The sequence below is a fragment of the Epinephelus fuscoguttatus genome, linkage group LG20 (genome assembly GCF_011397635.1).
Source record: "Epinephelus fuscoguttatus linkage group LG20, E.fuscoguttatus.final_Chr_v1".
Lineage (NCBI taxonomy): Eukaryota > Metazoa > Chordata > Actinopteri > Perciformes > Serranidae > Epinephelus > Epinephelus fuscoguttatus.
The window spans coordinates 16,425,927-16,443,534 of NC_064771.1; the positions used below are offsets into that span (position 1 = coordinate 16,425,927).

General features: G+C 40.2%; 1 protein-coding gene across 2 annotated transcripts; it reads left to right on the forward strand.

Annotated features, from left to right (window-relative positions):
* The first annotated feature begins 551 nt into the window (after nucleotides 1-551).
* LOC125881362 (circularly permutated Ras protein 1-like) lies at nucleotides 552-17,273 on the forward strand. 2 transcript variants are annotated; one of them, XM_049564504.1, is made up of 21 exons: nucleotides 552-681; nucleotides 976-1,075; nucleotides 3,842-4,096; nucleotides 6,006-6,239; nucleotides 6,355-6,489; nucleotides 8,132-8,203; nucleotides 8,308-8,381; nucleotides 8,620-8,805; nucleotides 8,897-8,938; nucleotides 9,125-9,214; nucleotides 9,843-9,994; nucleotides 10,653-10,734; nucleotides 10,934-11,064; nucleotides 11,302-11,386; nucleotides 11,501-11,607; nucleotides 11,732-11,844; nucleotides 13,720-13,837; nucleotides 14,446-14,586; nucleotides 16,231-16,324; nucleotides 16,407-16,433; nucleotides 16,547-17,273. In XM_049564504.1, the coding sequence occupies exons 2-21, from the start codon at nucleotides 991-993 to the stop codon at nucleotides 16,634-16,636; spliced, it is 2,313 nt and encodes a 770-aa protein (XP_049420461.1). In that variant the 5' UTR covers nucleotides 552-681; nucleotides 976-990; the 3' UTR covers nucleotides 16,637-17,273. The 2 variants fall into 2 exon arrangements, with proteins under 2 accessions (XP_049420461.1, XP_049420460.1); XM_049564503.1 differs by having other exon boundaries at nucleotides 8,129-8,203; nucleotides 16,547-17,272.
* Nucleotides 17,274-17,608: the final 335 nt, after the last annotated feature.

The following is a 17,608-nucleotide window of genomic DNA, read 5'->3' on the forward strand; positions in this document are numbered from 1 at the left end:
TTATTTATTTATATTTATTTTATTGTCTATATTAGATATTTTTAATTAGGTTACATTAATCAAACAGTGGTTTAGCAAAAATACTTAAAGACAATAAACTAAAAATAATTTAGGTATTTATTTATTCTGTCTGAGGTCCTACAGTGCAAAGAAGTCTTGTAGATTTGGATCTACATTCCTAAAATTATTGATAATTGACATAATTGATCATTATTGTGACTACATTACAGATGCTATTAGCTTAAGTGATTTACATTTCTTCCCATTACATAACAAACTGTGTGTTCGTGTACATGAGGGAATTTTACACCATAGTTGTGGGATATTCTTTTACTTTGAAAGGCATATTAATCATCTTGACCTTTGACATTTCACTGCCCTGTTTCTCAATTCAGCTCCTATTCTCCCACCCATTTTTATTTACATTCATGAAATGTTTAACCAGAGTTAGGCAATATGTGATAAATCTTTGGCTGAGCACCCAACCTTACACCTTTGCGCACACACTATACTACGGTATCACAGCTGACTCTTGAGGCAGTAAACCTGTTGGACAAGATGTCTGAGATACAAGTGGTGAACGACAAGACGTCCAACCGTGGTTGAAACATTTGTGAGACGTGGGAGGGCTTTGTGTTTACGGTTGCACTGTACTGACAGCATTTAAAGGACTCCGCATGTGTAAGTACGGCTTTGATATTTAAGCTTATTTCTTTGGGAATGTGTTATGTTACAGATACAGTAGGTACATGTCAGCTGCACTGTGTGGATTAAGTTACCTTTATTAGAGTGCTTTTAAAGGTATGTCAGCGTCTCAAAAACTGATTGTCACATGCTCCCCACAGCAAATGTGTACTGTAATGGATTTTGATTGGAATGTAATTATGTGTTTTATGGGTTAAAGATGTTTATGTTTCCTCTGTAAAGTGTAATTAGGTGTTACTTTTTGTTAAGATAATGTCCTTTCTCTCACAGGCGGGTAAACTCACAATGGAATTTGCTTGTGGCTTTGTTTATGTGCCGCCATCAGTGAGTCACAAGGACGGCCAAAGACCCAACGTCTTTAAGCGCTCAGGTGTGAAGTCTTTCAATCATTCCAAGACATAAGACAATATAACGCTTGTTTAAAAAGACATGTCACATTTCTGAGTCCATTTGTAGTTGTATTTTTCTCAGTTCTATGGATTTCTCGCCAAACATACTTATTTTCAATGTAGCTTCAGTGGTGTTTGACACCTGAAAGAATTTCAGCTATCTAAAACATCAACACATTTTAGCGACACTGTCACAGGGTGTGTATCAGGCAGCAAGAAAGAGGCACTCAAATGTAGACAACCAGGCAGACAGGAACAGTTCAGTGAATTTATTAGTATTGATAATAAATAAACTAACTAAATAAACTTACGGGTAAAGGTAGTGAGTCAAAGGGAAGTAACCAAAAGTCCACAGGTTAACAGGAATGAGGCAGGGAAATGGTGCAGGCACATTTGAGCAGGAAGGCAGGAAGCAACACTGACAATCTGGAAAAGGGGCTGGCTGTGTTTACTGTACACTGACAGGATGATCAGGGAATGAATGAGACACAGGTGAGCAGAAGGATGTGGGTGTCAGCGTCCGAGGGCATCTGGTGGACAGGTGGAGGATGACAGTGACTCATGGGTGGATTATGACACAATGGGTCCCTGGTCACAAATATGCAAAGGACCCCAACACCTCTCCTACATAGGAGCAAGACACAGACTTTGTGGTGGTTTCCTCCTCCCATTTTTGTCAGTTTGCATCTCTTTGGAGTCGTTTTCATCTCTTAAAGGTGTAAGTTTAATTTGTAATTTTGTGTGTGGTCATTTTGTGTCTCTCTGTGGTTGTTTTTTGTCTCTTCCTAGTTGTTTCATGTCATATCAAGGTCATTTTGTGGGGTTTTTATTGGCTTTTTGGCTATTTTATGTCTCTTTGTAGTCATTTTGTGTCTCTTTTTATGGTTGTTTTGTCTGACTTTGTAGTAGTTTCGTGCCTTATTGAGGAGTTTTTTGTCATTTTTTGTGTCTCTTTGTGGTTGTTTTGTGTCCTCTGGTAGTTTTATGCCTCTTTGTAGTTATTTTGTGTCTCTTTGTGGTTGTTTTGTGTCTTATTGGGGTGATTTTGTGTCTTCTGGTAGTTTTATGTCTCTTTGTAGTCATTTTGTGTATCTTTGCGGTTGTTTTACATCTCTTTATAGTTGTAATGCATCTCTGTAGTTATATTGTGCCTCTTTTCTTGTTTTGTCTAAATGAGGTAATGAGGTCTTTTTTGGTCTTTTTTTGTGTCTGTTTGTGGTTGTTTTGTGTCTTTTTGTTGTTTTGTTGTTGTTTTGTCTCTTTGTAGTTGTTTTGTGTCTTACTGTGGTAATTTTGAGTCTTTTGGTCATTTTTTGTGTCTCTTTGTGGTTGTTTTGTGTCCTTTTGTGGTTGTTTTGTGTCTCTTTGTAGTTGTTTTGTCTCTTTGTAGTTGTTTTGTGTCTTATTGTGGTAATTTTGAGTCTTTTGGTCACTTTTTGTGTCTCTTTGTAGTTGTTCTGTGTCTTATTGTGGTAATTTTGTGTCCTTTTTAGACGTTTCATGTCTCTTTTTATTTTCTTGTGTCTTAATGAGGTAATTTGATGTCTCTTTGTGGTTGTTTTTGTCTCATTTGGGTGATTTTGAGTCTTTTTTGGTCATACTTTCCTGTCTTTTTGAATGTTTTGTGACTCTTTGTGGTTGTTTTTGTCTCATTTGGGTGATTTTGAGTCTTTTTTGGTCATACTTTCCTGTCTTTTTAATGTTTTGTGACTCTTTGTAGTTCCTTTGTGTCTTATTCAGGTAATTTTGTTTTATCCCTTTTTAGTCATTTTGTGTCTCTTTGTTGTCTTCTCATGTCTTATTCCCGAAATTTGGTATCTGTTCTGGCCATTTTCTGTTTTTTTTGTAGTCATGTTGTGTCTCTTTGTTGGGTGTTTTCTGTGTCTCTTTGTAGTCGCCTGTGTCTTAGTAAGGTAATTTGCGGTCTTTTTTGGTTTGGTAGTTATTTTGTGTCTCTTTGCAGTTCCTTTGCATGTCTTTGTAGTGATTTTGAGTCTCATCCTGGTTGTTAACTTGACTGACATTTTTAGGGTTACAACTAACAATTATTGTCATCGTCAATTAACCAGTCGATTTTTTTCCAGAATAATCTATTAGTTGTTTGTAGGCCCACTCAGTAATCCATCCTTGCGGTGGCTGCAGTTTCATGCACAGGCCTGGGGAAGCAGTGGGAATGGGAAGTGGAAAACAACGGAGGCAGCTGTCGTGACAGTCAGTCTCAGATTCAAATAGCTTCTTTGTTGACTCACCAGTTTGAAGAAATCCACCAAAGAGACACAAAGCTTTCTCTGTGCAGTCGCTACGTCTATCACTGACACGTCACCTGCTGTCAGGTCCATTCTCTGCAGGGTGGGGAAAGTCATTCTGGGATATATAGGAAGTCATAAACTCAAGTATGAGAGAGACAGAAGTAAATTCCAATTCTTAATCACAAAATCACTGCTAATTTATAAAAGTGTACACAGGTGGGCTTTTCCTTTCATCACAGCTTTCTGAGTGACTGGTTGGTTAAGTACCATTATGTATTATGCAATCAGTGACACACACAACCTCTCCTGTCTATCTTGGAGGAGAGACTCCTTTCAGATACTTTGCTTTTCTCAGTAAAAGCCATCTGCCACCTGAGTCACAATTTCTTCACAGCATAAAGGTCATAGCTGCACCAGTTGTTTTGTCTGCGCTCACATTTCTCCTGCAAGAAGCTGTTCTCAAATTACTGTATTTTTTTTCATGTCTATGCTTTTTAGCTCTTCTCCCTCCTGTTAACCGGATCCGTCCTCGCAATCCTCCCCCTCCTCCGCCAACAGTCTCCGCGGAAGCCAAATCACCAAAATCCCTCCAATCTACCTCCAAGGGTATTGAACAGTTGGAAAAGAGCAAGGAGGTGAAGAAGGCTGTGAAGCCCACACCCTTCTACGAAAATGCTGAATTTCACAACAAACAGCAGGCAGCCTCTTCCATCAGTGCGACTCCTCAGCAGCAGACACTGCCTCGAAAAACAGGTACTGTGAATGTGCCAATATCAACGGAGAACATCACTCAAATTAAGAATTCCCATATGTTATTTCACATGGCTGAGTAAAGGTCAATCAATATTTGTGGACATGAGCTGTTCTCTCTCAAAGCCAGAAACCAGAGGAGGAAGTCTCAAACTTGTGATGTCATGGTATATAAAGTCTGGAGCTGCTCCAAAGACAATGAATGGGAGCCTGATTTTGTGGACCCACAGAATGTTTGTTTTCTTTTTTTACACCAAAATGAGCTTTATTCTGTTGACGTGTTCTCAGTCGTGAAACAGAAAATGTACATATAAACTCCAGACATCCCCCGGGTGCTCTCTGCGTCATCCAGAACATCTTTCCCAATTCACTGTCTAAGGAGCAGCTCCAGACGTCATACCCTATGACAAATTTAAGTTTTAGCACTCTAGTTTTTGGATTTGGGAGAAAGAGGTTGACGTTTTCACGTATTTTTGGACTGTCTTCGACCATTGGAATAACATGTATGAATTTTGAAAATCAACTCATTCTTACTCCAACTTCGTCACATATCGACACTTGGTCATGGACTTGCCACATCCGATAAGATGTGTAATGTACCCTGGGTGCATTGCATGTTGACATTCTGGGATGCCATGTCAAGCTCTGCCCATTATATGTATTGTCTTCTTTCAAAACACACTTCCGTTTTCACAGGAAATTTGCTCTTTCAAAATAAATGCATTATGTCGGTACAACGCTGCACATTGATGGGGTTTTTTCACTCAACAACAGGTTGGGTTTCGGCAACAAAAACAAATAGTTGGATTTATGAAAAAAGAACACGGTCTGGCATTATAATCTTAAGGTACGTGAACACCGCTCTCCCGGGTGAAAGTCGGTATTTGTTGGACCCATCCACCACCCCTCCTAATCACCCTACTTGGGGTAAGGCCACCTTAGCTTTCATACTTGTTCTGCTGCATTTCCCCAGACACCACTGAGCACCATTTAACTATTACAGTTACTGGCTGCGTATCATGTCGACGTTAAAGGATAGATTTGTTCGCCAGTGTCTGTTGCAAGTCAGTGCCCAATCGCCGGATTTCGACGACTTCGGAGACCGGGTTGTGAAAATTGGGCGTGTTCTCCTGTAGTGTAAATGTGCTGTTTAACAATTACAATTATTTTCAACAAGAAATTAACCTCTTATTTTAGCATTGTCCTCTCAGTCACAGTCCACTGAGGGCTACCAAACAACAACAATGAAACAAAACATTAAAAAGTGTTTTTTTCAATCAGGAAACTTTGGCTCTCTTTTTCAGAAACAATCCAATTTATGGGATTGGTACAGAAGTGTAATGCATTTAGTTGAGAAAAAAAAACATTGTGTGTTTATTCTGAATCAACAAAATTATTACCTCAGAATTAGTTTTCCCAGAAAGAAATCTGCTCTTGTTGTTCTGAATTTCCAAGATTATTATCTCAGAATTATGCGAAAAAATGTTAATGGAATGGATTTTTGTGTCTGTATTAACACATTAATAATCTTGGTAGTTTAGAAAGATCTGAATTAACAAGATTGTTACCAAAGAAAAAAAGAGTAGGTTCTTTTCTCCATAAAAACAGTTCTCAGAATTCTGAGATAATAATTTTGTTAATTTAGAAAAATGAAGTGAATGCATTACGCTTTCGTGGACTGGTGCATCACAAGAGAGAGAAATACGTTTTAATGGGAATGTAAACACTAGCCCTTTAACTTTTTAGTTATATTCATAGACAGAGACTGAGCTGCAGGTTGTATCACTGTGTTTAGTGGTCCAAAGCTCTTATGTAGGAATGTCATTAATCTGCAGCCTTCAAGATGCATGACAGCTTTGTTTATTTGGGTGAACTGTTCCTTTAACACACTGCTCCTGTCTACTTTACCCAGCTCTTCTCCCACCACACATGAAACCTGCAGCAAACACCAAGTCCCCTCCTTTCAGCCAGCCACTTCCTTCCTCCAGCACCAACAGTCAGAGTTTTACCTACGACGTCCCGGACAATGAGCCAGATTTAAATGCGCATCCCTGGGACCCAAACTACTCGTACACTGCACCAGAAGGCACTGGGGGTGAGGTGAAGCTGCCAGCTGATACTAGCAGTGTGTCGGCCCAGACATCAAGTAAACAAAATTTTTTTTTGGTCAATACAACATAATGTATTTTCCAGATTTGGTGCTGCTTTGTGCGAACAGATTTAAAGACCAGTCAGCTCATCCTAGTTTATTCTGCTCTTAGCCCCACCTCTTCCTCCGAGACCTTCATTCATGAAGTCAATGCCAGAGTACCTGGTGCTGTTACCTGCGGGCCAGCTGTTGCCCTCATCGTCTCAGAAATCAAAATCACAGTGTGTCCCAACACCTACGCATAAAGGTAAATGTCTCCTTCAGGTTGTCAAAAGAATAACACTCATTGTGAATGTTTTACTCCACCAATGCCTTGAACTTAAAGGGACAGTTCACCCCAAAATCAAAAATACATATTTTTCATCTTATCTGTAGTGCTGTTTATCAGTCTAGATCTTTTTGGTGTGAGTTGCAGAGTGTTGGCTGTAGAGATGTCTGCCTTCTCTCCAATATAATGGGACTAGATGGCACTCAGCTTGTGGTGCTCAAAGTGCTAAAAAAAATTACATTTAAAAAATTTAAGGTCAATGTCTCTTTTCAGAAATCATGACCTGGTTACTCAAGATAATCCACAGATTTTGTTGTGAACAGTTTCATGTAGGAACTATTTTCTCTCCGCCAAAACTACAGCCACCAACCATATCACCAAGCCCTCAACAAGCATGCTTCTACTTAGTGCATGCCCTCAGGAACAATGTGTAGCCTTGCAGCCAATTTTTCCCAGTGGCCACTTGCAGTATAGTAGAGAAAAAATCCCATGTGACCCAGAGAATTTTCCCCATGGGCCACCATGATAAAAGAGACATCAACTGGACACCTTGAACTGCAAACAAATGCCAGTTATGACTCTTTCTATATGATTTTTTTTTTATCCATGGAGTTTATATATTTGTAAGCTTTCCTAGAGCCAAAAAAAGGCTTTTTAACTTTATGTAAACGCATCTGTTCCTGCTCCATGCATGAGTGCCTGAAGTTCATTTTTTGTTCCTAAGTGCTGACCCTTTTCTTCAAGAGTACCTGCGTTTTTTCTTGAGTATCATGTGATTAAGACGGTCCTCGAGCACACTACTATCTGATTCTTCAAAACCAAGAAAAGCGTTTTAAAACTCTGTGACGTCATCACAATGTATAGTCTATAAGCTGAGCACGGACTTGCGGGAGAGGCATTACTACACAAGTAAATCCAGAAGCTAAAAACTTTATTTGGCGTATGTGCCAGGCAAGCAACTCCACTGGAATGAATAGACTCCATCATGGCAACTGGTCCAGTCATGGGGTCCAGATTTTTCCTTAGTCATTAGTTTGAGATCCCATATTCAGCATCATAATTGCATTTGGGCATTTTGCTGAGCTAGTTTGCCGTCACTGTTAAATATCTGCACTTTAAAATAAAGCGTATTTGCGAGTCACTTGCCAATGTTAATGTCTTGCTCTGTCACGAGCCTTTCTTCTGTAAGTAGATGCACGCTTCCATCTGTGCAGTGATACAGTTGGCAGGTGTAGTTCAGAAAGAAAATAGTTCCTACATGGAAGTGCTCACAACAAATTCTGTGGATTATCTTGAGTAACCAGGTCATAGTCTCCCAAAAGAGACATTGCTGTTGAGTTTTTCAAATGTATTTATCTGGCGCTTTGAGCACCACAAGCCGAGTGCCATCCAGTTCCATTATATTAAGAGAAGGCAGACATCTCTACGGCTGATGTCTCCATCACACAAATGGCACTGCAGGTAAGAGGAAAAATATGCATTTCTTCATTTCATTTGGACTGTCACTTTATCTTTAACAACTAAACTCCATCTTAAATGCCACATTAAATAGATAGGTCTTTAATTTCCTTATAAAAATGTTTATTTTTTAACGATCTCGTTCCAAACTCATGATCAGTAGATAAGGGGCCTCTGCCGGGGAATCCTAATGTGCTCCTTGTCAGTTTAGGAAAATTACTCTCAGAGGAAAGAGGTCAGTAAACTTTTATCATCACCATAAAATCTTCATTATCGCCCATCTACTTTGATTCTCAGTCTTATTGGCTTATGACTGTAATGATGTTTGCATATTTCCAGTGGAGACCATCCAAGGAGAACCCACCTCCTGCTCCCAGTGCGGCTCTGTGCTGGACACCTGCTACGACAATGTGGTAATTACGTGCTGTATCTTTAATTCCATCTTCATCCTGAAACTGATAAGTGGCAACATGATTAAGAGGCATTGATCTTGAATGTGGATAATAACTGTAAATCTCCTTGTAATCATTACTGTGAAATACAGAGCATGACAAGTATTATTGATCATAACATAATGAAACAATGGATACTCAGTAATGTTGGTAGTGTTTCTCAATGAAACTAACATTCTCTCCCTATGTTGAACTACAGGTTAATGAGTGTTACTTCTGTCAGCCCTGGGAGCAAACCAGCACACCCAGAATACCTCCGTGTCCTCTAAGTGGTCACCAGGATGGCCTCTTTTTGCTCTGTCCCAGTGAAAAGACCCTGTGCGCGACTGACACTCTGCTGCTCTTCTGTATCGACATCTCAGGCTCAATGAGCATCACCTCTCAGGTAAAACCACACGACCTGACACTGATCTGTTTACTGTTAAAGCCGTCTGTGACAGCTGGTGTTTCAAAGGATCAATCTCTGTTGTTTTAAGGTGTCGGAGGGAGAGCATGTCTTCCACAGATCCCGTCTCCAGGTGAGGTCTCTTGTGTAAGCCTGAAAACAAACACTGTGTGAGTCTTAACATACTGTAGGTAGAGTCCATTAAATTCTACACAACACCATGTGTACATGCACAACACAGAGTACTATAACAGTAGCAGCTGTCCAAAGATGGTTTAAGATGCAGTTGTTGATAAGAAGTCATTGTCTTCAAAATAAGTTTGTCCAGGAAGCGGTGTTGCAGTGTGTTTGGACACTAAGTCAGCAAAATCCTGACATACGAGTGGGACTCATCACCTTCAACAGTCAGGTACGTACATGATCATCATAGACTTGATCCTCCTCTTTTTTTGTTATCTATGTCTGTTACTTAGGTTTGTGTCTGACATAAATGTGATTCGTTTTTCATTATTTTCCCGTATAGAAATGCAAGTGAGTGCAAATGCAAGTTGTTACTGTTGCCTTTTCATAAAGGAATACTTCACCTGCAAAATGACCAACTGTCTAACCATTACTCACCCTGTGTAATGTTGAATTCATGAAGGAAACTTTGTCTTCCTTGCATATCTGTACGGTGAACGGAGAATCCAAAAAGAGAAAATTTATTTAACGACAGCAAAACTATATCATACAAAATGTTACAAATGTTTTTAAGCAAAAATGCATGTTTGGAAAGTATTGATCATATTACTGCATAAATGAGACTTGGATTATACTGAGTGAGTTGTGCAGAGTTTGTGAACAGATATTTTGATAGCAACCCTTTTCAATTCAATTTGTGAGGAAGGCTCTTTTTTTATTTGTTATTTACTGTAGAGGCATGCGAAAATACACATTTTTCTTCACATGTTGAAGGTAAAAAGTGGTGAGCAACTAACGCACAAATGGTCATAATGCAGGTGAAGTATTCCTTTAACCCTTGATGTTTGTGTTGCCAGGTGACAGTACATGGAAATGAGAATTTCACGTCACATTCCCTGTGCGGTCCTGAGTTGTCTGACAGCGACTTTCTGAAAGAGGCTGCAATTAGTTTCCCCATTCCACCTCCACTCTCACAGACTAAGGACTACCTACAGAGACAAGTCATGGGGTAAGACAATCAGTTGTTTTGTCTTTTATTGCATAATAGAAACACTATCCTCAGACTAGAAAAGTGCACTCAGTAGAGCGCAGACCTCCGCCAGGTGACAGCTATTCACAGTTAGAGAATGCACGTGGCATTGCTGGGCCCGGGAGAATTGTCCCTCTAATCTCCCTTACAGTCACGATGGCGGCAAAGTTAAGGGGTGCCTTATGGTGCCTGACCTTAGTTGATCCTAACATGCCTGGTATGGAATTAATCTGCAGATGCTCCAGTACGAAATGAAACCAAACTTTTCTATCGGTGTTTAGCCAAGACAATTTTCGCAAATTCCTTTCGCTCTCCGCTTTTGCTACATGATTTTGTTGCAGACCTGTGGCCCGTACGGTCCGGTTTAGAGGAGTGAGGAGTCAGCAGTGAATGATGGTATAAAACAGTCAATAAAACAGGTTTTCAACAATTGTGAATCACCACAACCACGAGAGGTCCTTTAGCATACAATTGTAAATGTGCACTCAAAATATTAGGCTGATTGATCCAGTAGTTTGCGAGATTAGCTGCTACAGACAGATACTCATACTTACACATGCATACACACATGATACACAGGGATAATAACATGTTGATTTGATTTGATTTTTGATTTTGATTTTCCTTTTGTTGAAAGATTATCTGAAGGTGGGACCACAGCTCTTGGTCCAGCTGCTCTCCTCACAATTGCAATAGCCTCCAGACAGCCAGGGGCCAAGGTAGGTTTGGTCATATTTACAACATCACACCAGTGTATGTTTCTAGTCCATAGATGATATAAAAGGAAACAGGTATACCACACTGTGATGGTCACCTGTACTCATTTTATTTGAATAGATTTGTTTCTTGACCATTTTTAATTTGTCTGTTCTCTAAAAACAACACAATCCTGACCTGCTATCCCCGCTGATCTTGAAGGTGATTATCTGTACAGATGGGAAAGCCAACACAGAACTGGGGAATCTGGAGGTAGAGGATAATGATGCTCGCACCCTTCTCTCATCTACCATCTTCTACCAGGAGCTGGGGGACTATGCTGCTAAACAGGGGTTGGTACACATCTCCTCATCAATGTCGAGAATAGAACAAGCGTTAAAATCAATATCATACTGCTGAGATGACAGTTAACACGCATTTTCACATGAATCACTGCTGCTCCACCAACAAAAATAACTATAAGACTGTAACCAGTGATTATATTAGTACTAATGAGGGCCTATAAAGGCTTATTATGGCTCAAGTGCTCTGGTGCTGTGCTGTAATGAAGTTCATACTTCTTTCATTAGTGTGACAGTGTCTGTGCTGGCCATAGAGGGAACAGACTGCAGGCTGGATGAGCTGGGAAGACTCGCTGATCGCACTGGAGGGAAAGTAAGATTTGTTGTATTGTGTATCAACATTTGGCAGATTTTTATACGGAGTGCCAGTATTTTTATTATGTATATCACTCATCAGATGTTCTTATCTGTGTGTTTCGTCCCCTAGGTGGTGATAGCAAGCCCCAGTAGGTTGCACCAAGAGTTTGAGCAGATCATCGAGAACAGGACCATCGCTACACACTGCACTGTCACATTACTGCTGCCCAACTCACTGTACGTTCTGCACTATGCATACCTTTATTACTAATATTTCTAAATTCTTTATCAAGTAGTCTAGTCGGCACATGAATGCACTTAAAATTACTTAAGTAATAACCACTGACTGATGTTGGTCCAGGCGTATGAGAGGAGAGAAGGAGGCAGGACACATAGGAACCAGAGAGTTGGGGAATGTGGACCCAGCTACAGAGATTACCTTCCAGTTTGGAGCCAATGAACAGGCCGCAGAAGGTGAGAAGAAACTGGTACAGTATGTCACCACTGACAGGCTGGGTAGTTTGGCATGCATGACAGTGTCTCACTGCAGACTATAAATCTGCATCCATGTCTTGCCACCACACATAGCTGCAGCCCAATGCTTTCATCCTGAAACTTCCCTGAATGGGCCTCAGGAAGTTCCTTAAAATGGAAATAGAGAAGTTTTTTGATGGTGATGTAAAGATTGATTGCACAATATAATGGCTATAGAATAACGACACCGTCTGTGTTTAGACAGGGTCCTTGTAAGCCTCGTTTTTGCTTTGCTATCCTGTCTTCTACCTAGTATGATCTCCTGGGGCAATGTAAGCTGGATTTACAACGCAAAGGAAGTTCGTAAACCATTGCACAAAAATAAACATTATGCACATAATGGACGTAGACACGGTGATGCCACCCATTCATTTTGAAGCTTTGGGTTTGGCATTTTGGCCATTGCTATTTTAGTTTTTTAGAGCCAGAGGTGATCATATTTGGATGAGACAGCTCTCACTCAAAGCAGCCACTCCCTAAATAATTCCTAAATTTAAGCCTCAATAAAATCTAAATGTTGAATTTTATAAAAATTCACCTCCTGTACAGTTGTCATGAACGGGGAAATTAGCTATAGAGACCAAAACCGTTTCTTGTACCAGGCTATAAACATGTTTATTTCTGCTGTGAAGTTGGGCATTTTTACATGGGTGTCTATGGGATTGAGTTGCATTTAGGGCCAGCCTCAAGTGGCCATTCAAGGAACTGCAGTTTTTGAGCCTTTCGTAATGACTTTATTTTTCAGCCCAGAGGTTGCCGCTTGTGTGCAACCAAAACAGGAAGAGGACAACGCTTTTGTTTTCCCCAGTAGCTGTCAGTAGCTATCCCCATTTACCAGAGTATTAATGTAACTTATGTGCCATTACTATGCCCAGTAGCAGACAACCAAAGACAACCAAAGCACCTTTGAAAACTGTGTCAGTAGCTAGACTAGGCTGTGCCCTCTAGAAGCAAGTCTTTGTAATAGATAGTTGGTCATCTGAAAATCATCACTATATGATGAAGTCATAACTTCGGTGATCCCCTGACTTCTCCTTTGTTGCCATCATTGGGTCCAAATATTAATTTGTCCAATATTTTGGTTTGACCATCGACCTTCCCTGTTCTTTGCATTTAGTGTCAATTAGCAACTGTTGGCATGCTAACAGGCTAAGCTAAGATGGTAAATCCTGGAAAGTAAACATCAGCATGTTAGCATAGTTAATATGAGTATGTTCGCATGCTGATGTTAGCATCAGCTAAGTGGTGCTAAAGGCAGAGCTGACTCCTCATACAGGCCAGACAGGGTTCCCCAATTTAATATCCTCTTGCTATGACACATTAATGAGACCTTGTAAAGGATTTTATGTTCTCAGCAATGTTTATTTCCCGGGGTCAATCTGTTGAAGTCACCCACCTACTTCACCTATCATAGCCTACTGATGTTATGCTCCTTCTTTTTGTACAATTCAAACTGCAGTGTAAAACACCCACCTCCCTTTGTTTGTTTGCAATTTGAACTGCGAAGGTAGCCCTTACCAGTCTCTTACAATGTTAGTTCATGTCAAGAACGTTGGATCATGAGAACACAGTACACTGGGAGCAGTTTGACACATTCAGCCACTGCACCACTTATACCGGTATTTGCTAATTTTAGTTGTACATCTACATCTGTAAACCAAACCAGGCAGTGACACCATATGGTCACAAAGCAACATACACTGTCTCTGTGCTCCAAAAACACTTATGTAGATTGTTGTTTTTTTTAAAAAAAAAAAAAAAAAAAACCCTGAAAACTTCGATTTATAATTGTGTCCTTTTTGTGTTTGTCTTCAGCGTCAGTGCCTGCCCCTGGTAGCCATGTGTCCATCCAGCTGCAGATCAGGTACAAACACAGGAAGGGACAGACAATGCTCAGAGTGATCACCGCGGAGAGAGATGTTACTGATGACAGGTGATAATAATGTTTCCATAATTACAGTATTTTTTTTCTCTCTTTTGTGTTTTGAGATTACTCTCCCTCTCCTTCTCTCTCTCTCTGTCTCTCTCTCTCTCTCACACACACACACACACACACACACACACACGCACGCCACTGAGCTGTTTGCATGCTTATTTCCTTCTTGTAAGCTTAAACAAGTCATTATCTTCTGACGTCTTTAATCAACGAGGCGTTCTCACCCTGAGGACAACAATTGATTAGATGTATTATTTTATACCAATCTTAGTGAGCCTTTAGGCACAGCAGTTTTGAAAATCCAAGGAGACTGGCTGTTGCTGAGATACAGGAGCCTTCACATCATGTGGAAATGATTGCACCATGTAAAGCATTTCTCACCCATTCTAACATTTAGTCACACAGTAAATGAACCTCTCAACTCAGTCCGCCTGCTTCATATACTGAATGAAGGTCACGCAATTCATCGTCTGAGCCGCTACAAAGTGGCTCCTGTGTGTGTTTGTAATATAATCCAATCACAATCCACAGTAATATAATGGCAAGGCTGAAGCTGTAAATGTTGAGAAGCACTCTCATGATAAAAGTGTGGCCCTCCTCCTCAGCTTGGCGGCCCTGTCCTCCCTCTCTCTGGCCATCATTCAGCTCAACTCGTCACAGGCCAGTGCCGCTCTGGCTGTCAGAGGCCGCTTCGTCGACGCCAGGAGGGAAGGAGAGCTGCAGAGGAAGCTGATCGAGAGAGCGATGTGAGTAACAGGAGTCATGGAGGAAACTCTGACTGACATTAGTGTGTGGGCAATATGTAGAATGAGAGCTACTTAATGCTGATGTCTGACAAATGGATTTAATGAGGCCGCCCTCATAGTCTATATCCTCAACACGTGGAAAAAAGACAAAAGACAGGGAAAATGACGTCCAGTAATTGTGCAGGTGAAATTAAAAACCAGTTTAGGAACATTTTTGCATGAAATGTTATGAAACAAAAATGTGAGTTAAGATGCCAAACTGTATTGCAGAAACAGAAAAAAGAGGATGCAAAGGTTAAAAGCGAGTTAAAGGAAAATGAAAATCAGATGGCTCTTGACATTAAAGGAGCTGTATGTGACATTCAGAGCATATGATTCAGAGTCTGGGGCAGGATAGTCTCCACATGGTTGTCAATAACCGAGTTTTTACCAAACACTTTGGGAATAGTATCCCTGAACCAGTACGTAAGCCGTACAGACATGTACATAACCCCTAGATCTGTTTAGTGTTTATACTGCAGACAGTAGCCTACTCTTACATGTAGTTGGGTTGTCACCACGTCACTGCTGCTATTAGCTCTCGCCTCTTCACCAGGGATGCAGAGGAACATCTTTACCTTGCTGATTGTCAACGGAACGATGTTGAATGCCAACAGTTTAAAAAAAAAATGAACAGACTGGAGTGTTTACTGTTTCTGTCACAGTTGCTGGGATCTATAAAAATAGCAGTGTGTTGAGTTCTTGTTGAGCGAGAGAGACGATTCTTTATCGACCAATCAATGGACTACGATGTTTCTACCTCCACCTTTTAGTATCGGATCAGTATGTGACCAAAAAACGGGACAAAATGGAACAGTTCTATCGGCACCATCCACAACTTTGATGATGGATACGCAGAAATAACTGCTCTCATGTGTCACAAATTAAACTGAACCAGAGGAAAAAAGGGCAACTTAGAGGTTGCCAAGCTGGCAGGTAGCAGCTAATGTTGCTTACAACAGTCTCGTCCCCTCTACTGAGGGGGACAGGAAGGTTGGCACTATGCTTCCACGTCAATGCCGTCCCAATATCATTAGTAACCACTGTATGAGCACATTGCAGAGTAGCGGCAGTGAGCTAGCCATTGAGATACACAGAGACTCATATGCACTAATATACACATGCCGGTGGACCTCTTATCACAACAACAAACAGAGGAGCTTGGATTACAACACACACAGAGGCAGCGTGACTTCATTCTCTGCTCAGGATGTTATTACTCCATTATATCTTTACATAGCAAATAGTGGTGTACTGCTATATTAACGGTCTGCAAGTTCCATACAGCTCCTTTAAGTCAGTCAAATACAAATAATCTGATGAACTGATGCTTTTATTGTTTATCTCAAACTGGTGAACTTTTTTTTAATTCAAAAGTTCATGAGTAAACAAATCCAAGGCTTTTTTTCAGACATAATTTTATGGTTCATTCAAAATTATCATTTCAAGTTAAGCTTGTTTACCACGCTTCTATTTTTTTGCTTTATTCTTTGTGATCAACTTGATGTCATCAGTAAAATGACAGTATGTGTCTGAATGCTGTAGATGTAGAATATTTCTTGGCAGATACTGTAATGAACAAAGTGAGTCTGTCTGTGTTTGCAGAGAGCATAATAGCAGTGCAGAGGACCATCAGACATACCAAGAATGGGTTAAAACAATGGAGCCCATATACAACAACATACATAACTTCACAAGGGTGAGTATTAGCATCTTTTTAAATCAGGTTCAGTGTCACACGTTGGTTAAAATGACTGTAACGAACTCTTTGTTCTTTGCAGAGACAATCTGTGGTTTCAGACTCGCAGGTAATTGACGTCATGTCCTTATAAATTACTAAAATACTGCTTGGTACAAGAATACGCTGCCTGTTTTGCTTAACTTTTTATGGTAATCCTTCCTTTTATTCACCTCCCACCAGTCTCTAACAGACGCTGGTGCAGCGCTGCTTTACACCATGAAGCACAGCAACAGGAAGTCCATCTCAGTGAAGAATAAACATAAACTCTAGCCAACTGTCTGCCTCCACCTTTTATCTTGTTGGAAGCAACTCAAGTCATGAATGACACGGATAAATACCGCTGTTTGACTTTGATTATCAGGCTGAATAAATATCCCTCACGTATTTCACAGTGTAAATAATGTATTGCAGTGTATCAACATGAAACACGGTCACTTGTATCATAAAGAAACTCATTTCTCAGACCTCAAATGATTCCTGTCAGTGTTGTATGTCAAAACTGCTGAGACAGTACACAGAGTACATTTGAAACTGTTTGGGTTTTTCACTAACCAAAACACACATGAAAAACCTGACTCAGAGCCAACACCTAGATCCTTTAGTGTCATCAAAACACACTTCACTACATACTGTATGTTAACCTCCAGCGGAGTTCATACAGTTCTGATAATTATGTAATTGCATTCATTTCTTTGTACCTTACTTGGCCACGCAACAGAGAATTTAATCAAACAACAGCAGCAAAGCATTATGGTGTACTTTATTTTAAAAAACATACAATATATATTGTGGTTCAGACATAGCCATAGATTTCAGGGGCAACGCGGCCCCTTACACCCCACCCCTAAAAATATGATTAAGATTACTTTTATTTTGACAAACTTAAAGACATTTCCACTTTAACGTGATGTGGAAAAGGCATACATTTGTGCAAAAAAAATCACCGTGAGGCAGGAAATTTGTGACTGACATCAAAATTTCCTGACGGCGGACCCTGAAGTATAGCTCTACAAAGAAAACTGGATACAACATTGGAGGTAGGGCTGCAACTAACGATTATTTTCATTGTCGATTATTTCTTCGATTAGTCGACTAATCATTTTATCGAAAAATGTGTGAAAATGTTGAAAAATGTTGGTCTGTCTCTCTCAAACGCCAAAATTATGTCATCTAATGTCTTGTTTCGTACTCACGGCAAAAGGTTTTAGTTCACCATCATGGGAGAGTGTATAAAGCTGCCAA